At 49.4% G+C, this 22,008-nt stretch overlaps 1 protein-coding gene across 15 annotated transcripts in view; it reads right to left on the minus strand.

Moving 5' to 3' along the window:
• Positions 1 to 22,008, minus strand: part of BLTP1 (bridge-like lipid transfer protein family member 1) — a 2,102,388-nt gene that overhangs the window by 1,070,944 nt on the left and 1,009,436 nt on the right. For all 15 annotated transcript variants that reach the window (XM_078676841.1, XM_078676840.1, XM_078676839.1 and 12 more), the window contains one exon: positions 21,234 to 21,327. In XM_078676841.1, the coding sequence (XP_078532967.1) occupies positions 21,234 to 21,327 (94 nt within the window). The remainder of the gene's footprint in view (positions 1 to 21,233; positions 21,328 to 22,008) is intronic.

Below are 22,008 nucleotides of genomic sequence, written 5' to 3' on the forward strand. Positions count from 1 at the left end.
ATTGCGGCAAACACTCTTCGACCGTATCCCACAGGGAGTGGGTGTAGCGGCCCAAGAGGCACGCGGTATTACAAGACCGCAGTCCAGCGCTCAAAGAGGAAAAGACCTTTTTACCAAACTGGTCATACCGCTTTGATTCCCGATCGGGCGGAGCCGACGGAAATGCGGACTGCGAAGTGGAGGCCTGGATCACCAGACTCTCCGGGGAGGGATGGGTGGATAAAAAGGCAGGGTCGTCCGAGCATGGACGGTGACGCCTTGCCACATTCCGGTCAACCGGTGCACCGGAAGCGGGCCTGGACCAGGTGCCCAAAAGGACATCTGTCAGGGCCTCATTAAACGGCAGCAGAGGCTCCTGGGGGCATGACTGCGGTTTAAATACTTCGGTCAAAATGTTCGGTTTGACCTTCGCGACGGGGAGCTCAAGGTGTAAGGCCTTGGCAGCCCTCATCAGGACCACTGAATAGGCAGCACCTGCCTCAGACGCCACAGGGGACGGGGAGACAAACCCAGGGTTGGGCGACTCGTCCAGGCCACTGGCATCACCCAGATCACCTACCCAGTCCACATCATACTGGCAGGCACGGGATAAAGGGTCCTCAGACCCCTCCCAACCCTCTCCATACTCATCCTCATCATACCCATATTCTGGGTCGACGATATAGACATCGGGGTCAACGGGCCCCATCGGCGTCGAATCCGGCGTCGGCCGACGCCGGTCCGACTCCGTGTCCGGAGTCGGGGAGGGAATGGGGGTGGCGCCGCGCGGCGTCGGTGCCGGGGACCCGACGCCGGCCGGAGCCGACGGCGGAGTCGCTGCACCACGCGGAGGCGGTACCACGGGTTGGCCCAAAGGAACCGACTCCGGAGAGGCCGGGAGACCAGCCGGCGACGAACCTGAGGGACCCAGCGGCGCCGGGACCGGAGCCATCGGCGGCGTCGGGGCAGAAGCACCCGAACCGCTCGGGCCCCCAGACGGGACCGACGGCCCCGCAGGCGCCGTAGGCCCCGCCGGAGGAGACCTCGCCCTCATAGCAATGAGGAAGGCCTCGATCTCCTCACGCGACGCACCTTCCCCAGGGACCGACGGGTAAGGGGTAGACGGCGTCGGTGACCCACGCGGGCCCGCGGGGGTGGGGCAACCCGAGCCCCCGGCCGCATCACGCGGGCGTCGGGGGTGCGATGGCGACGCCCCGACTTCTTGTGCTTACCTGACGAACCGGAGGAATGGTGGCGACTCCCGGAGCGCCCATGGCAGCTCCGCGATCGTTCCCTCGACCGCTCCCTCGACCTCCGACCGGACCGGGACCGCTCTCGACGCGGGGCCGACACTCGGAGCTCGAGAAGCTTGCGGGACCGCTCCCGCCTAGCTTTTCCAGTCAAGGCCCGACAGTCGACGCAGGACTCCACGTCGTGGTCCGCGCCCAGACACCGGAGGCAGAGTCGATGGTGGTCGGTGACCGACATCATGCGGTCGCACTCGTCGCAGCTCTTAAACCCAGGCATCCTACCGGCACCGTAGAAAGAGTAAGTTTTACAAACACTTGGTCAAAAGACCGGAGTACTGCTCTTCGGATCTGCGCTAACTGGCGCGGAAAAAGGAAGAACTGACGTCAGCGCGCGGAGGCGGCGTCTATATACTCCAGCGACGTCATCACGGCGCACGACGCCGACGACGCGGAGCCGCAGGGGACGCCTGCAGACGACGCCTACCGACGCGCAGGGGTACTGCTACGCAAAAGTTTCCGGATCCAGACTGACGCCTGGGGATATTCTAAGGTAAGGAATCTAATACTAACCTGTTTCTTTCAGATCTACGATTTACACTGTGGGTCTGGTTGCTCCAGACCTGCCCTCGCTCCTGTAGAAAGGAGTACCCGCTCTGACCTTGCTGGTCCGAGTAATAAGCCTTTTTCACTTTCCCCGTGGCTTGCATTAGCCAAGGCTTGTTTGCTTCAATCGAGTTGCCGACACCGCCATCAGCTAGAGCCTTCGAGGGACAGCTCGTGATCGACTCCTGGACGTCCTTGACCTCTTCGTGTCCACGTGGCTGCAGAGAGAAGCAACACCTCATCACCTGTTTGCACCCGACTTTGCCTGGTTCCAATCTGGTTCCACGGTGGTCACTGGTCAGTGACTTTGAACACTGTCCCCTCTGCTTTCAGGTCTTCACCACTTCAGATCCACCCTTGGATCCACCGGACACTTTTCCTTCACATCGCCTGCAGCATCTTCAGCTTCAAGCGCCAAGAACCTGCGTGTCAAAACCCGACGCCACTTCGACCCTGTGCACCCGCTTCCTGTGGGTGAGGTAACTTTGCTCCGCCGGTGTTCCCACACTGGTACACATCTCTAGGGTCTGTGTCTTAAGTTTTGTTCCTCTAGGTTCAGCGGAAGTGTCCTTAAACTCTAACTTTACGACTTTTACGCACCATTGGTTAACATTGGTGCATGCGTGCGCTTTCCGCGCTGCTCCCGAATCCCGTGGGCCGTTCCCGACTTCAGCATTGCTTGTCCCGACTGCTCCCAGCGATTCCCTAGGCCCTAGGCCTAACCACTGCTCGAGTGGCATCTCTTATACCACTTGTTTAGTATATGGTTTGAGTGGCCACCCGCCCTCATCCATAATTGTGCAACTTTGTATGTTTAAACTGTGCTTTTGATTTAACGCTTGTGCCCCTTTATTCATAAAGAATACTGGGGATTGTTTTTAGTAATAAACACATATATTTTTATAATATATACTTGTGTGGTGTCCTTTCATTTGATATTACAGGATTGTATGTGGTAAAACAGCTCGCTTAACACGACCTCTTAAGTTAAGCCTTTAGGCTGCTTAGTCCATGCTACCCCTAGGATAGCTTGTCTAATAAGGTTGACTTACAACCAGACACCATAAGGGATTGTTTGGTCTGATAATAGGTGGTTCCAGAATTGGAAACATCACCTATCAGGCCAACTTCTCACATTAATGTTTTGCTTAATTTATTTATTTATATGTTTCATTTTTCTGTGCCTGGGCAAAGCCAACAGTCCTTTTTGCTTGAGGATCCATTTCAGACCTGGCATCAAGAAAAAGTTACTCACCTTTGGTAACGTTCTATGGTGGAGACTCTTTCCACCTGCAGATTCTTCACCTTAGCCTTCTTCCTGGGTGCCAGAAAGGATTTGAAAACTTCAATCAGTAATGTTCCTGCGGGCAGCTAGGTAGCAATGTGCAACTCTGTATTGCCAAAGAGCCAAAGCTCTAATGTGCAAAGCATTTGACACTCTGCGTTCTTGGCAGTGGCAAGTAGATCTAGCCCCACTGCCCGGAAATTGCACTGCCCCATCTATGGATGTAGTCGCCATTTGTGGTCATCAGCTGAGATGTCCACTCTACCATTTAAAGACCCTGTCAGGTGGTTGAGATTTGAAAGCTGCTCTAATAGTCCAACCAACTCCAGAGGAGCTGCACTACACTATACATTGCTTGTTGCAATGCAACATGGTGATAGTTTGTCCATGAGCACCCGCACCAGCCTTTGGAAGGAAGGTAAAATTGCCTTCAAGGCCAAGAGAATTGTTCATAATTCCAGCATGCTGATTTGGAGTCAAACTTTCATTGGAGACTAGAGTCCTCTGATCTCTACCATCCCCAAATAATGACCTCAACCCAGTAGAGACAGGCTCATCATCATCGTCGCCCACTATGGGCGGAGAGAGGAAGGGGCCTCCTTCCACTGGTTCAGTTGCAGTTGTATAGCCACCATTGCAGATCTTGTGAGGTCTCCTTCAAGATCTGAATGGCATCTGACAGGTTTCCTTGGTGGTGGGCCCACTGGAACTTCAGATTCTGCAGCACAGCCCATATTGCTACCTTGCTAGACAACCAGGAGGATGCAGAAGGCTAAAAGGCATACCTCTGAGTTGCTCTCACTAAGACCCAGGATTGAGGATGGAATATCGGTATCACAGCATGTATGTCCTGAACTCGTTGCAACAGAGGAAAGGTCCTAAACTGTACCATATCCAGGTGACCCCATGAAAGGAAGTCTTTGCGAAACAGTCTGGGAAGACTTTGGCTGATTGATTTATGAACCCTAATGATGACAGTATGTTCGTTGTCTTCTGGAGGGAATGTATGACATTACAACATATGCCTTTACCACACATCGCTTTTCCATGCAGCCTTTACCACACAGATGCATTTTCCATGCACGGTAAGCATATGGTAAGTAAAACCCACCATATGCATACACACACATGTATATATTTTTGATTTTAATATTTAAGCGGTTTAAAAAAACCAAATGTGAGGGTACCCCCCAAAGCCCAAGTTGTTTTTAATTTACTGATAACCTCACATTTACCACTACCCTCCCCAAGTCCCTTAACCCCTTCGACGCTGATGACGAGCTGGGCTCGTCATGAGGTAGCCTCCTCGCACGCTCATGACGAGCCCAGCTCGTCACGTAACATGCGATTTAAAAAAACTCAGCGTACGGGCGGAATTCCGCCCGCACGCATGCGGTTAAATTACCTTTACCACCGCTCACACCATAATATTAAAAGTACCTTTACCTCCCATTACCACTACCCACCCTACACCCTAAAACTACTTCACCCTAGCCACTAGAATTACCCAGACCTCCCTCTACCACTGCCCACCACTAAACCCTAAAAATACTGTTACCTCCTTTTGCTATCCAAACCTAAAAGTTCTTTTTTTTTAAGTAACATAATGTTATTTAAAAAGTACTTACCTACATGGTAAAGGCACTAATATTTACCTGCATGGTAAAATGTTGCATGGTAACACATTTGTTGCAAAAGATGTTTCCCATCTGGAGATGGACTGTGACTGACTATGGCGAGCCAGTCTTCAACAGACAAGTTTTTGAGGTGGGGAAAGACTGGTATCCCTGACCTCTGAAGATGGGCAGCAGCCATTTATAACACTTTTGTGAACATCCGAGGGGCGCTGTTGAGGCCAAAGGGGAGCACGGCCAAGGGGAACACAGCAAACTGATAATGTATCTGGCCTACCTTCCACCTCCTATAATGTCTGTGGGATGCAGGATGGGTATATGAACATACATGTGCTGAAGACCCAAGGACACTTTCCAGTCACTTAGGTCCAGGCCAGACCTCATCTGGGCCATCCTAAGCATTTTGCATTTTTCTACTTCAGCAAGAATGCATTTAGATGTGGAAAGTTCAAGAGATGCTCAAGGCCTCCATCCATCTTTGGCACATGAAAGCAGTGACAGTAACAACCCTCCACTATTTTCCTGTCAGGAACTCTCTTGACAGCCCCTAGCTCCTTTGGAAAGTAAACCTTGCACTATTGCAACAGAATATAGAGGCGTTCCCCTAAGATTCACTGTTATTGGGGGATGTGGCAAGAGTTGGTAGATTAGAAAGAAAGGGTAGGGCAAAGCCATGGTAAATGATTTAAGGGTAACTGTTGGATATCATGGATGATTAACCCAGGTAGAAATGAAGGATCTTGTCTCCCACAGGGAGGCTGTGTGCCACTAATGGCAAGCTAAAGAGGCTCTGTGGCTGTTTCTTTGGTGAAGGGGGCTAGGAGTACTGATGTCCTTTTAGGGCTACATGTTGACTCCCAGTTCTACATCCCAGGCCTAAAAAAGGACTAGGGAATTCGCAAAGGTGGATGAGGAGACTGCAGGTGCATATTTGCCAGCCTTCTAGAATAACTTTAGAATTTACTAAACTAGTAAGAACACTGTTTGGTCTGCATCAAAAAGGCCCAAGCAGCTACCAAGGCTCAGATTTTTTTTTGATGTTCCAAGGTAGAATCAACTTTTTCATGGATTAGATGTGAACCATTGAAGGGCATATCCATGAGAGATATGTGTAAGTCTCCAGAAAATCCTATGGAGCGCATCAGTGGCAGCAGAGCTACACACTGGTCGCTAATCACCCTTCCCAGACAATCAGTAGTATCAATGTCAGTACGAATCACTGTATCTTGACCATCCTTAATGGTTTGAGCCAGCGAGGGCCAAAGGCGTTCTAGAACCACCAGAAAGATTTCGCTAGCCATGTCTGAGAGGGCATACGTTCATTGGCCCAGTAAGCAAAGTGCGTTGACAGGTCTTAATGCCCGGGTAGTCAAAGAGAACATTTATTTTCAAAATACCTCAATTATGTTAGACTCCCTATCCAAGAGTAGTGGGTAAAGAATTGGGCTTCATGTTGCTGATTGAAACCTGAACAATCAGGCTCTCTAGAGTAGGATGTTTTAGTAGAAAATCATGGTCACCAAGCACAAGTCTGTGACGTCTAGCTACTTGCCTATACATCAGCAGGCACGAACAAGGCGCAGACCATGTACCTATTAATGTGTCTTTAAGAACTTAATTGAAAGGGAGCAAATGCTCAGATGTGGCTGTACAATGATGTAAGAATTATATAAGGACATTTGTATTAACAGCAACAGAAGGCAGTTGGAGGTCCAAGACCTCAGCTGCTCATTGGATTAACACTGCAAATGATACACTCTCTTCCGTTGGTTGTGCAAATAGCAAGTTCAATCCTTCATCAGGGAAGTATAAGGCCCCCTGGCCTATTGTAAATCCATGTAAAAAGTGTTATAATGGGGAGGCAACTCAACCCCACCCATCCCCATCATTATCATAATCATTTCTGGGAGGTTGTAAACTTTGGTCAGAATTCTAGCCAATAAAGAAAATGGAGCCTCTGATGGTGTGTCTCTCCTAGGAGAGGCATAGGATTGGAGTAGGGCTGTATGGGAACCAGTTACGTTTTAGTAATTTTGTAGCACATCAAGTGTGATCAGACTGTAGTTGGTTCAGTGTTAGACATCAGAACCAGCACTGTATCCTCTTCTGTCACTGCCTGCATCGAACAAGTTACTTACCTTCAGTAACAATATATCTGTAAGAGACATATATTAGTTACGGATTCCTCACCTTAGAATTACCCGCAGGCGTCAGACTGGATCCAGAGAATTTTTCTTCAGCAGTACCCTTGCACGTCGGTAGGTGGCGTCTGTCGACTCCGAATTCGTCGTTGCGATCGTCAAAATGATGTATCGGTATCTACTTAGACGCCACCCCTGCATGCTGACGTCAGTTCTTTACACAACATTCCACGCCAGAAGCACAGAGCCATGCAAGACACTGCCCACTGGTGTACAAACTATGGCCCTGAAGGGGAGTCCCTTACCCTAGAAGTCAGTACGTAGAACTGGGAGCATGGGTGGGACAGTGAGAAATCCATAATGAATATATGTCTCTTACAGATATATCATTACCGAAGGTAAGTAACTTGTTCATCTGAAAGAGACTATTACTTATCGATTCCTCACCTTAGAATAGATAGCCCAGCAATACCAACCCCGGAGGTGGGTCTGCGAACTAAGTTCACACCAGAAAGTCCTGGAGAACTGAACGGCCAAAGAAGCCGTCTCTCCAGACTTTGCTGTCCAGGCAGTAGTGTTTAGTAAACATGTGCAAAGAAACCCACGTAGCTGCCTGGCAGATGTCATGAAGGGGGACTCCACGTCCCAAAGCAGTGCCGTGGCCCTGGTGGAATTGGCACGCAATCCCACTGGAGGTTCCTTTTTCGCTAAGGAATAGCAGATTTTGATGCAAAGAACGACCCATCGGGACATGGTTAGTTTTTGTACGGCCCAACCTTTTTTAGCACCCAAATAGCCAACAAAGAGCTGGTCATTCACCCGGAAATGTTTTGTGCGATCCAGATAGAATGAAAGCGCACGTTTTGGACCCAGACAGTGCAACCTCTCTTCCTCTGTAGAAGGATGCAGGGGCAGGAGGGGGCGTGGTCTCGGCGCGGAGCGAATGGCTGCTTGGTAAGGGAGCTCCACACGCCGGATATTATATTCGTTAAATACCATCCTTAAAAAGTCCCCCTGAGTGTGTAAGAGAGCGGCGCGGTGAGTGCGGCGCTGGTGCGTGCTGGGCCTGGGATGACTGGGTGGCGCGGCCCTCTCTGGGCGTTACCGATTTACGCGCGGTGGAGCTCGTGGGGGGCCTGGGCAGCTGGGGGCACAGGGCTGCAGCACTGCCTCTGTGTGACCTGGGGAGGTGCTGGCTGCTTCTCCGTGGCTGAGGGCATTACCTGTGGGGTACCGAGCTTTGCTGGCTAAGTAGGCCGGCGAGTTCGGGGCCTTGCAAGGGCTCTTTGACTGCGGGGGGTGCTGCTGGGGTTCTGCTCGGGGGCATGGCGGGACCGCCTGAGCTCTACAGACCATAGGAGAGCAGGCTGAGACTTCTGGCTTGTCGAGAGGCTCTATTTGGTCCACGAACTGGGAGTTGCTGGAGTGGTGCTGCAGATTGGAACAGCGCTGGAAGTCATAGTGGACGCAGCACGCTGGTCTGGCACTGGTTGTCCTCGCTAGAATCAAGCGGTCATGGCCAAACTCTGCATAAAGGGCCTACCTGTATGGACACTAATGTGTGTGCTGGACAGTGTTGAGGTGTCGTAATACAGTCGCGGACGTTTAGGCTGCTGCGCTGCAGAGCTACCGGGGCTGTGGAATTGGGTGGCTTGTGTTAATCAGAGACTTTCAGTATCAGTATGGGCAAGTCGGACCCCAAACAGGCTAAATTACAATTTGAAAACAAACGCAGCACTCGGGCCACTGAAGGGATGGGTGACCAGTCGGAGTTGCGAGATGCTTCGGGGCTAGCGGAGAGTGCCGGGAGGACACCAGGGCCATCTTGCTTGCACTGAGGGCTGGCATGAGAACGATAGACAGCAATATAGATGCATTGGCGACTGGGCTGGACATGGTAAAGAAGAAGGTCGAGAAACATGAGAATAGACTAGATGTTCTAGAAAATCAGGTGTCAGATACGCACGACGCGCAGGCTGAATCTCGCACGCAGCTCCTACAGATGGAAAAGATACTGGAAGTAATTAGTGCGAAGAATGAAGATTTAGAAGCGCGGTCGAGGTGTAATAACCTACGGATTATTGGTCTATGGGAAGCCACTCCTATCTAAAAAATGTAGACGTTTATCGATGGCATGCTGAGTGAGTTGTTCGGACCCGCGCTCTCCGCGGCGATGATTGTGGAACACGCACATCGCTCGCTGGGACCAAGACCCAAGCCCGGCGCGCCGCCCCGCCCGATTATCGCACGTCTCCAGAACTATGCTGACAGGGACGCAGTGCTAAGAGAGGCCAGAGCCAAGGACCCAGTAGTATATAAAGGAGACACACTGTCCTTCTTCCCGGACTACACCCGACGGTTCAAGCGGCGAGAAGAGAGTTTGTACCTGTGAAGAAATTGTTGAGGGCTGCCTCGGTACCTTACGACATGCTGTACCCAGCTAAATTGAAAATCACGCATGAAGAACAAGCACACTTTTTCAGGGATGCAAAATCTGCCTTGAAGTTTACAAACCACATCTGCAAGATCAAACCTCGGCAGAAGGCACATGAAGACTTGACTGGGACGTCTGCATTGGAAGACACGGACTAATGTCTGTGAGAACTGATTGAGACTAATGGGGGCGACAATAGTTAGGCACTCGCATGATTGGTGGGACTTGAGGGCCCGGGATGGCAGATTCAATGTCAGGGAATAAGGGGGCGGGTGGTGAGAGCGCACTAGCATTGAATAAGTTAGCCCCGGGGATATCACCTTAAAGTGTTAAACAGAACATTTGACCATGGGGGACGTTGGGGGCATGAATAGATGTAATCCGGCGGCCGCACTCCGGTGCGTGTATGCGTCGCCGTTCCTCTTCCCCTAGCGGGTGTTCCCCAGATGTTGCATAGGGTAGTTCAGGGGGATGTTTTGTGGGAGGGGGGCAGGGTCTGGTCTCGACCTAATTGGGAGGTTGGAGTGGGAGGGGGGGGGGGGGAGAAGGGGGTTGTGTATTGTTTTTTGTTCTTGTTTTTAGTTATGCATCTGCCATGGTACATACTGCTGCGCTTGGCGCAACGTCTGGGGAGAGAATGTTGCTATGTGCTGTAAACAACATCCTTCAGAAACAGCTCACGATTGATGTAAGACAGTCGCCAGCGCTCAATAATGGGTGATAAGTGTAGAATGTTGACCTGGAATGTCCGTGGTCTCAACTGCCCAAAGAAAGCACGGCAGGTGATGGGATACCTAAATCGGCATGCACTACATATAGCTCTGCTGCAGGAAACGCACTAAACCAAACATACAGAACTGGTGTTGCGGGTCGGTGGGCAATTTTCAGGCTGGCTTCGTCGTATTCCTCCTATGCGAGAGGGGTCCTGATTCTGGTTAAGAGAGGGTTGTCTTTTCAACCGCTACATACGTTTGTGGATGAGGAAGGCAGATGTGCGATGGTGAATGGCAAGATGAGTGGCAAATTGATTACTATAATTAACACGTATAGCCCGATCGTGGATGACCCGAACTGTTTTTCCAGAATGTATGGTTTGCTGAGAGATTGGCCGGAGGCTCCTATTCTATGGGGGGGGGGGGATTTGAACACGTACCTGAACACTGAGATGGGCAAATCTAGCCCTATCTCCCACCGCACCCCTAAAGTAGCTAGGAGTATTGGTTGTGCCATGGAGGAGTTCGGACTGTGTGATATTTGGCGTGTGCGGAATCCGCAGGTGAGAGAGGGCACGCACGCGAGAGCTGGTCGCGATCAGACTACTGGCTGATTGGGGTGGAGACTATGGATTGGGTGGAGGCTATAAGGAATTTGGCTAGGACACTGTCTGATCATAGCCCGGTGCAATTGGATATGGTGATCCCGACAGCTGTACGTCGCCCCCTTAGGTGGCGGCTGAGATCTGAGGCTCTGCTTGACCCGCTATATGAGTCTGCAGTAGGGGATGCGATAGAAAAATATTTCACCCTTAACAAGGGCACTGTAAATGAGGCTTCGACACTCTGGGAGATCTTTAAAGGCAAGATCCGAGGGGTATGCATTAGCACCTCGGTGGGCATACTGAGGGATTTGAGGACACAGTTGCAAAACACTGAGGATAAGCTACGTGAGTTGGAACGCACATACACCGAGGCACCTGAGGAGGGGAAATTAGCCCGCATACAGGAATTGCTGAAGGATTACGAGGAGTTGGCTGACACGGAGGTCAAATATTTATCGCGTAGACACACCGCCCGTTGTTATGGGGAGGGAGGACGGCCAGGTTGCACGTTGGCGTTTAAAATTAAGGAGTGCCTAGAGCAGACGCACATAGATAGAATTGTAGATGACAATGGTAGGGAATATATTCACTCAGATACCATTGCGGAACAGTTTCTGGGTTTTTACACTGATTTATATACATCGCGGGGGACTACCCCGGAGACTGAATTAGAGTCCTATCTAGAGGATGTGGCGTGTGCCTGGCTATCGGATGTGCACAGGGAGTACTTATGTGTGCCTATAGATGAGAAGGGTGTTAAAACAGCAATCTCGGCGTTGTCAAATGGTAAAGCGCCTGGACGTGATGGTCTCACTGTAGAGTTTTATATGAAATATGCCGATCTTCTTGCGCCGCATCTCTTGGAGATGTACGCAGAAGCACATGACTCAGGGAAATTACCACCGTCCCTCAGACAGGCATTGATAATCACACTGCTTAAAAAACACAAGCCGCCAGACAGGTGTGACTTATCGCCCACTCTAGCTGATCAATATTGACGCCAAGATACTGGCTAAGATTTTGGTGATCAGACTACAAACCCTGATGCAAAGCCTGGTTCTGCCCGATCAATCGGGCTTTATATCCGAGAGATCCACTTCGCATAATTTACGAACCGTTAGCTCCATGTTCCATGTGCTTGTACCAACAATATCAGCGGCGGCTGTATTGCTGGATGCTGCTAAAGCGTTTGACTCGGTGGAATGGTCGTATATGTATTACGCCGCATGGGGTTCCCGCCTTTGTTTTTACAGTGAATAGCGGTACTTTATATGGAGCCGACAGCTAGAGTGCATGTTGGGGACTGACCACTGAACCATTCGCCATAGAGAGGGGCACAAATCAAGGGTGCCCTCTCACCGCTTCTGTTTGCAATGGTTTTGGAACCCTTGGTTTGTGTCATTTGCCAACGGCACAGGGAGACAGCGGTCAACTTCAATTATCGACCAGTTGCCATTTCGCTTTACGCAGATGACATGGTACTATTTGTGCGTGAACCCTCCAGGTATCTGGCGCAACTCCTCTGGTAGTACGTTCGTTTCGGCCGTTTGTCTGGTCTTTGTATTAATTGGGATAAGTCTCTTATTATCACGCTGACAACTGCCACGGTGCAACCAATTTTGGAATTCCCACTTGTGTGGTCAACGGACCCAGTGAAATACCTTGGTGTCTGGGTTCATAGAGTTCCAAATACGGTGGTCCGGGAGAATCTCGGGAGGGCGTACACGAAGCTGGAGAGTCAGGTGGATGCGTGGATCTCATTGCCGCTATCCCTGGCAGATCGCATTGCGCTTATCAAGATGATAGTACTACCGCGGTTCCTTTACCTTTTTCTTAATATCCCAGTAGCACCGACTTTGGGATTCTTCAAAAATCTTCATGGGCAGCTACTCCGACTAGTGTGGGGAGGCAAGCACGCCTGTGTCAAATGGTCGGTCCTTACTGAGAGGTATGAGAGAGGCGGGTTCGGGGCACCGGACTTTTATGCATATTATTTGAGCGCTCAAGCCCAATATGTGTTATATTGGTATAGGTCACACTCCTCACGTTGCAGTGGAAGAAGGAGACGCGGCACCGGTTCCGTTACACAGCGTAGTCACCCACATGGCGCGCGGCATTTCGAGAATAGAAATAAACTCTGTGGATGCCACTATTTCCGCCTGGCAGAAGATAGGGCAACTAGCGCGAAAGTTACCGCTGTATGCGCCACACATGTTCCTGGAACATCATGCTGCCATGTGAAGCACCTTCTATGCGGCTGCTTCATGAAGCCGGCCTCCGGCGCATGCTTGATAGTTATCCGGATGGCTCTTTTGTCACACAGGTCGATTTACAGTATATCAGTAACCAGTCATTGCTATTCAGGTTTGCAATGCATCGCTTGCAACAGTCGGTCAGGGTGCATTACAGCACCTTTCCGTGCGAGCCCCACACGCTTTTGTCTCTGCAGTATGCAATTACCACACCGACTAACAAGCAGCTAATTTCCAAGCTCTATAAGATGATTAAAGATGAAAGTGTGGGTGCATCTGACGAGAGCTGGGAAAGATGGAATGAGTGTCTGCCTGACCCGATCTCGGAAGCGGATTGAAAATAGGTATGTGGCTTAACAGGGACTATCAACATGAATGGGAACTTGCGAATAATACACTTTAAATACATACATTCTCCTGCACGATTGCACAGATATGGCTTGTGTGCATCCGATCAATGCGTGCGTTGTGGGCAAGGGAACGCAGATTTTATGCATCTGTCGTGGGGATATCAGAGTGTGTTTGCGTTTTGGAAGGCGGTGGTGGATCATTTAAAGGAGATGGTGGGTGTGGAGCTTCAGAATACCCCGCTCATGTGCCTGCTCTGTTGTGTGCCTCAAATCAAGGGAGTAAGTGGCAAGTTTGTGCGACTGGCTTTATTACAGGCGGCACGGAGAGTGGCGATCTCATGGGGGGGTAGGCACAGACCAAAAATTGATATGTGGATAAAAGACTTGGTGTACTGCAGAGATAATTTGGAAACCTATGCGAAGGAGCTGCCGACGACCTCGAAGCCTAGAGACATTTGGGGCCCACTGCGGACTTACTTGCTAGCTAAAAGCAACTGATATTGTCCTAGAAGAGGGATCGGTGGGGCAAAGGACTAGGCATTGTTGAGATACAATTGTACAACCCAGGCTGGTACCATACCAAAAATGTGTGTCTGTTGCTTTTAATTTCATTTTTATTGCTTTTGTAGTTGTTTTGTTGGAAGGGATTCAAATCATTCTGGACTTATGTAACATGCTGCGGAGTTTATTGAAATCTAGTAGACATTTTATCAATTGGGTCCTGCAATATTGCTGAAGAATTATTGTGAATTCCTTAGTTTCTGTTTTTTCCTTTTGGTTGCTGATTGTACCTTTTGTCTTTTGCTGTAATAAAACTTAAATTAAAAAAAGGATGCAGGGGCAGGAAGAAGGTGGGCAAAGTGATGGTCTGTCCTATGTGGAAAGAGGTAACCACTTTGGGAAGGAAACAAGGCTTAGAGCGAAGGACAAGTTTGTCCAGATGAACAGCCAGAAAAGGAGGTTTGGAAGAAAGAGACTGAAGCTCACTCAACCTGTGAACAGAGGTGATGGCAACCAAAAAGGCAGTCTTAAGTGTCAGAAGTCTGAGAAGACAGTTATGTAGTGGCTCAAAAGGAGGGCACATAAGATAGGTCAGAACTATGTTCAAGTGGAGTGGAGTGGAGTGGTGTGGCTCACTGGTTAGAGGCGGCAGACCCGGGAGCAGAGGACGGCCCGGGACCAGGGTTCAATCCCCGACGTGGCAGGGTCTTGGACCAGGGTCAACGGACTCGATAATTCTCGCCTCGGTGCCTACTCTAACTAGGGATCACACTCTGCAACTCTGGGCATTAGCTTGCCTCATCTCCACAACGGCCCCCCACATACGCTGTGGATGCCTGGTTTCACCTTGGAGATACCCAGTAGGGACCATCTCACAGGGAAAGCCAGGACGGGTTCCCCAGCGGTCTACAGCGCAGAGATACTCCTTCGGGAGTCGATTCTAGCGCTTTAGAAACCCACAATCAATCAATCAATCAAGTCCCACTGGGGCATTACAAAAGGAATTGGAGGAAACAAGTGAGTAATGCCCTTAAGGAAGCGATTTACAATAGGGGACTTGAAAAGAGAAGGCTGGTCAGGAAGCCGAAGGAAGGCCGAAAGATAACATTGAGAGTGTCCAGGGCAGAGCCCTGCTGAGCCAAAGAAAGGAAGAAGAGGAGAACCTCTTATAGGGTCACCTGCCTGCCAAGATAACATTACAGAATTCGGGAGGAAGGTCGAAAGCGGTCAACTGTTGCTGCTCAAGCTCCCCGCAAGGAGGTGGAGGCTGGACAGGTCCGTGTGGAGGAACGTCCCCTGCTGCTGCGACAGAAGATCCTCCCAAAGGGTCAGTCTGATCGGAGGATGGATGGTCATGTGTAAGAGCTTGGGATACCATACTCTTCGAGCCTAGTCCGGGGCCACAAGAACTACTTGGGCCCAGTCGCACTTGATCTTCTTCAGCACTCTGGGAATAAGTGGATAGGCATAAAGGCGAATAGAAGACTGCAGCTCCACTCGCGATGAAAAGCGTTGCCTAGCGAGTGCCGCCTTGGAAATTCCAATGCGCAGAACTGCTGTCATTGCACGTTTTCTACGGCCAAGGCTCTCCCCACCGTTGAAAGAAACCTTGCACCACCTCCGAGTGAAGACACCATTCGGGATCCATCATGCATCGGCGTCTGAGTTTGTCCGCCGAGGCTTTCAGAGAACCTGCCAGGTGTTGAACCACCAGAGACATGCCTGATGTTCCAGCCACTTCCAGAGATGATGTGCCTCCTGACATAGGGTCCACAACCCCACCCCGCCCTGTTTGTTGCAGTACCACATGGCGGTGGTGTAGTCAGTGAACACCTGCATAACTCTCCCTTTGACAGAAGAAAGGAATGCCTTCAGTGCAAGACTGATAGTCCAAAGCTTCTGAAGGTTGATGTGGAGCCTGCACTCCGCCAGAGGCCTCTGATCTCGCCTCTCCCATGTAGATGCCCCACCACAGAAGTGATGCATCAGTCACCATTGTGAACTTTGGCTGGGGAAGTGAGAAGGACCGGCCGTTGACCCAATCCTGGTTTGTTAGCCACCACTGCAACTGATGTGCAGTGCCCTTCAAGACCTGGACGCAATCGGAATGATTCCCCTGATGCTGTGCCCACCTGAACTACAGGTCCCACTGCAGAGCCTGCCTATGCCACCTGACATAGTCCACCAGCAGGATACAGGAGGCCATGAGGCCCAGTAGCTTCAGGGTCATTCTGACCGAAACCCAGGACAGAGGCTGAAAGATCAGAATCATAACCCGAATATCCCAGGCACGCTGCTCGGGAGGATAAGCCCAAAACTGTGCCATGTCCAGAAAAGCTCCAATGAAAAGGAGCTTCTGAGAGGGAATCAGGTGTGACTTCGGCACATTGATGGTGAACCCTAGAGAATGCAGGAGTTCTGCCGCAGTCTGGATTTGGGACACTGCAGCCAGGGGTGAGCCGGCCTTCAACAGTAAGTCGTCGAGATAGGGGAAGACTGGAACCCCTGATCTGCACAGATGAGCTGCAGCCAACGCCATCACCTTCATGAACACCCGAGGGGCGCTGGTAAAGCCAAAGGGGAGCACGGTAAACTGAAGGTGCTCGTGGCCTACCGTGCACGGTAGGTAACGCCGATGGGCCGGCAGGACGGGGATATGAAAATAAGCGTCCTGCAAGTCCAAAGCTACCATCCAGTCACCAGGGTCGAGAGAAGAAAGGACCTGAGCCAGTGTCAACATTCTGAGCTTCTCCTTCCGGAGGAAGCGGTTGACGTTCCTGAGATCCAAGATAGGACGCAGGCCCTTGTCCTTCTTGGGCACCAGAAAGTAGTGGGAATAACAACCACAACCTACTTCTGGGGCAGGAACTCGCTCGATGGCTCCCTTGGCCAAGGGAGCCATAACTTCCTGTTGGAGAAGGGCCAGGTGATCCTCTGACATGCAATGGAATTCAGGTGGCATGGATGGAGGGGTAGTCTCAAAGGGGATGGAGTAGCCCCTTCAGACTATCTGCAAAACCCACCTCTCTGACGTGATGTTGAGCCAGTGGGGGAGGTGATGGCGAATCCTGCTGCCCACTGGTAAATGGTGGCCCTGAAAGGTCAGACTAGGAGGGCTTGGAGGCTGCTGCAGATGGTGTGCTGGCTGACTGGCCTGCCCGCTGGCCCCCTGATCCACGATGATGGGTCCCACATCCCCGGCCACGTAGAGGCTGGACAGCTTGTGCTGGCCTGTGGCTGTGAATGAAACATAGCGGGGCACTCCTTCCGTAGTCACGAAAGGAGTGAAAAGCAGACGGCGAGGTAGAAGCGAGTTCCAAGGACTTGGCTGTAGCCCTGGAGTCCTTAAAGCGCTCACGCGTGTTGTATGTTTTTTCGCCAAACAAACATCTGCCATCAAAGGGCATGCCCAAAAGTGTAGCTTGAACATCACCCGAAAAGCCAGTGGACCTCAGCCAAGCGTATCGTCGTAGGGCTACTGACGCTAAAATCGTCCTGCCCAGCGAGTCGGCGGAGTCCAGCCCACATCGCATGGCGAACTTGGCTGCGTCTCTCCCTTCGCCAACTGCATGAGAGAGCACGCCCGGGCCTCCTCCAGGCACTGTGGCAGCACCTGCGTGACTGTGTCCCACACAGAATGGGAGTAACGGCCCAAGAGACATGCAGTGTTCACTGACCGCAGTCCTAATCTGGAGGAAGAAACCATTTTCTTCCCAAGGTGGTCCAGCTTCTTGGATTCCCTATCAGGTGGTGCGGTAGGGAATGCGCCTTTGAAAGTCGTGGCTTGGACCACCAAGCTCTCAGGGGTGGGGTGTTGGGTGAGTCAAATTGGGCCGCCTGGGGCCGGGTTGTGGTGTTGGGCAATCATCCTATCCACAGGCGCCCCTGTGTTGGGCTTGGAACGAGTGCCCAAAAGGATGTCAGTGAGGGCCTCCTTGAATGGCAGCAGGGGCTCCTAAGAGGCCGCTGCGGGTTGAAGCACCTCAGTCAGGAGGTTAGTCCTGACCGCCACCATAGGAAGCACAAGGTTTAAGGCCTCAGCCATACTACGCAACACCACTGCATATGATGCACCCTCCTCCGTAGCCATGGTAGGGGGTGGGGTATCATGCCAAGGGTCTGTGGAGGTGTCCGGACCACTGGCTTCACCAAACTCCTCTCTCCAGTCTGGTCCACAGACCCCTCCCAGTCCTCAGTCAGGGCGATGGGGAACACCAGGGGAGAGCAGTGGTACAAGAGTACCAGTCGGCACCGGTCCCAGCGTCAGTTAATACCCGGTCCGCCTCAGTGTCCACATCGAGGGGGAGGCTGGGTTCGACGTCGGCTGGGGACACAACCGGCGTCTGAGGGGGAAGAGGTGTCTCCACTGGATTTGGTGCCTGAGGAGGTGTCAGAAGCTCAAATGGTGCCGATCCAGGCCTGGGTCCCTGGGGGCCCTTTAAGCAAGAATCACCTAGGTCAAAGAAGTACGAGTCCTACGATACATACTAGAAAGTATTTTTACTCATGGTTACTGTTGGAATCAATATGACTGTAGTAATAATCAAAGGGTGTGCGCTGCACAGAAACGTTACTTAAAAACAAAAAAAATCAAGCTAACACAGTCTAGAGCTCAGTCATTAAACTTCCTGCACTAACAAGTCCAGCTTGCATTAACAACAATCCCTGTGTTGGAAAGGATTCTCCCTTTAAAGGATGTCTATGTTAAAAATGCTTTAAACCCCCCATTGACAGTAGTTTAAAACCAGTCAGTAGACAGAGTAGTTTATATTTCCAGCACTACTCAATGACTCAGAGCCATGTTGAATACTGGAAGGTGAATACATATGGCAATTTTGGCTGTTTTCTGAAATACAAGACTATGCCAAGAGCATTTTAGGGAAGAAGGCCCCATAATCATAGAGGCATGCCTTTGTATTTTAATCATTTGAAATTTAACTGTGAGATTGTCAATAAATGGATTGACCCGAGATTTGTGGTGAGTGGCTTGCAGGTAACCACTTCTGTAGATATTCCAGATTTCTTTTCCAGAGTAACATGACATTGTACATGCTACTAAACGTTTTGAAAATATTTCTGCATTCCACCATACAGCGCACTGTGCTAGTTATGATGGACTGAGTGTGTTTTTAATTTCTGCATGACGGACTATCAACAGGAGAAAGGGTATTTTGCAGTAGTCCAGTAAGACCCATTAGGGCTTGCTTTATTTAGGGTTGAGAGTATAGAAGGGGAGAATTGAAATTAAAGTTATGACCAGAATCTTTACATACTAGGTCAAGATTTTGGCATATCCCAATAATCCAGCAAAGGTTCAAGAGCCAGCATATTACTTTTTAATCTGTTTACACATGTAATTTTACTTCCTTCATCTGTAAGCAAATAAGGTGTAGACATTATTGCATATTGCACACTTGCCCTAGTTAAGTTACCATTCAGGTCAAGTCGACCAGGGTGCTTTCCATTTATAAAAGATAGTGCTGTGATGGGACGTATACCTAAACACCAAAAGGTAGGGATGGTAGGCATGATCCTTGATGGACACAGCAGATACATTCAGAGGACCCAATTGTGATGTATTGGTGAAGATTTGGTGGAATGTCTGTACTCCCACCTGCTTGGACTCCAATGTGAGGTGGAATCCTCATTCATACCACTACTTGACCTTTGCAAAGAAATCTACTCTGGTAGGTCTTCTCTCCGCTGAAGAAATTGGAAGAGATACAAAACCAAAGTGGCTGCCTCTTTTGGTCTTAAATGTTGGGACCAAACCTCAACAGAATTCAACTGTCTGCACTGTTTTCTGATGAAGGAAACATTAGATTCAGATTGTTTTGCAGGACGCACAAAAGTGCTATACTGGGAGATCTATACATTAACATGCTTATGACCCGAAAAATCTATTGTAAAGCTATTAAGTCTTCTATGTTCCACACAACTTTTAGTTTAGCACAGTCCTCCCCTACTCATGTTATCATTTGAAATCAGTCCAATCCCATCCCCTCTCTTTTTTCTCTATGTATGAAGTGCTCTGAAGCAGCCCTGTGGCAGTGGCAACGCCCAACATATAAACACATTTTAGATACATTTAACAATGTTAGAAATTGACATCTACTCTGGCATCTCTTTATCAATATATTGAGGATTACAATATCATCCACTGTAGAAAGACCTATTCCTACTGCCCTGTGATCTGCCTCTAGGTAAAGCCACCCTTATGTTTGCTAAGAACTCTTCCGTTAATCTTCTGGATCACAATTCTGACTGACTGTCATGCAGTAAGGTTTGATGTTGCCTGGAGGCTATGGATAGCCTGTCTCTCTCTCTCTAGGCTTCCTTTGAAATTCAATAAGATGGGATGGGACTTCCAAAGGCTCTTGCAGTATACTTCATCATTAGAGGTGTGAATGTAGGCTCCCGGAATGCAGTACAATGCCTAGGAGGAGCAATGTCTTGAAGGGATCAGCGAAGTTGGAAGCCAAATAATTTCTTGTTCCATGCTGCCGTTATGAATGGTTCTAGAATAACCATGTTTGCAACCATCATTACCTCATCCAGTGATAGGGATAAAGGCTACAGATGCCTGCAGTTGAGTAGGTGGATAGACACTTAGGGTGAAGATTTGTGGTTGTTCTCTGCCCTTTCTTGTTTTCAAAATCTTCATATGGAAGGATGTTACAAGTAGTAATATTAAGCAGTCAATTTCCACAATTCCCGGATGAAGTTAAATCTTTTTTTAACTAGATATATTGATGAAGGAGGTACTTCAAGTTGGCCACCGCCTACTCAAATCAGGAGGAAGGAGGACAGATCCCCATCTTGGAATTGGAGATACATCTTGTATTCCTAATCTCAGTTAAGTCATTTAAACCAAATTGCAACCCTACCAGAATTCAATACTAAACAAACACAAATTAACATTACATTGCATACTTTGGTTACAATGGGACAAATCTTTCCCTATGCCTGGTACTGTTGTTTGTGAAGCAGCACTCTTTGAGAGTGATTTTTCAAATTCTGAAATACTTTTGGTGTGACTAGCCAAAGGTTGACTAGCCAGTAATGGAATAGGGGGGATTCCACAACAGTGTGCAAACTGTTTTTCAGAGGTTTGATTAGTTGTGAAATTCATACGAATAATTTTATAAGGCAGCCTACCTCCAGATGCAGCAAAAGAGTTATTGTTGGCATGGACTGCAGCATAACGACAACCCCTTGCACTTTACCTAAGAATGTCTCTATCCAAAACTCTTCCAAATAATGATTTCTAATCAGAAGGTGCTGCTTCTAACCTGAAGATAAAGAAACGGCTCCAGATGAAACCTTAACCAGGTGGCAAAAATTAGCACTTCTGAGTTCAGCTCGACTTTCAGCACAGTACAGTTCATTTCATTGTATCTGCTTTCCAGCAACATTTGACAAGAGCTTCAATGCTTTGAAACAATAAAGTTTATACAGAGGTGGAAAGATTAATGTCACGACTCACTGTATGTTTGGTGTAATGCCCTCCAGCAGAACGATATTTACTCCACCTATATGAGCAGTGGCACATGTCTCTGTCATCTTCTGATGTAACAAATCTGAAAAATAAAATTGTAAAAAACATTCAGACTTTCACAGATTTCATAGTAATGCGCACAGAATCTTCTCCGGAAAATACCAAAGGCATGTTAATTTTATTTTACATGTTGAGGGAACTTGACGAATCTGCTAATAAAAGCAAGTTTAGCCACTGCATCCACTCCAAGGCCCCAAATAATAAGGACGCCGTCTTGAAGACACTACCTTGCATAAGTGTATGCTTTTGCACACAGTTTCACACAAATGCACTGCATAGTATGCAGTGGGAATTGTGCAGTAGGCAACGGCACATTAAATCGAACCTTCTTTTGGTTAAACGACAATATCACATGTCCCTATATATGGTGGTGCAAAGTTCTCCTGTCTTGTGTTGCTACTAGTGACCAGCTATAAACAATGCAGCAGTGTGCCCCCACAGGTCGCCCCAAAACTGAAATGTATCACGTCACGCTGACAAGCCATCGAGGAAGCTTGCTGCAAAGCCTATGGCTCTGTTTGAGAGAGACCATGGGATAAAGACCAGTGAGCATACTCCTTGTTGTGTTTCCGGTCAGAGAAGTCTTAAGGCACAGGCAAAGTGGGCCATGACTGAACAACTAAGGATTGGCTTTACGGATGATGATGCATCCGCAATTCTAGCAGGACCATCCCTGCTTCCTGATACGAACATTGGCCAGAGT

This window comes from Lissotriton helveticus, chromosome 2_1 (genome assembly GCF_964261635.1).
Source record: "Lissotriton helveticus chromosome 2_1, aLisHel1.1, whole genome shotgun sequence".
Lineage (NCBI taxonomy): Eukaryota > Metazoa > Chordata > Amphibia > Caudata > Salamandridae > Lissotriton > Lissotriton helveticus.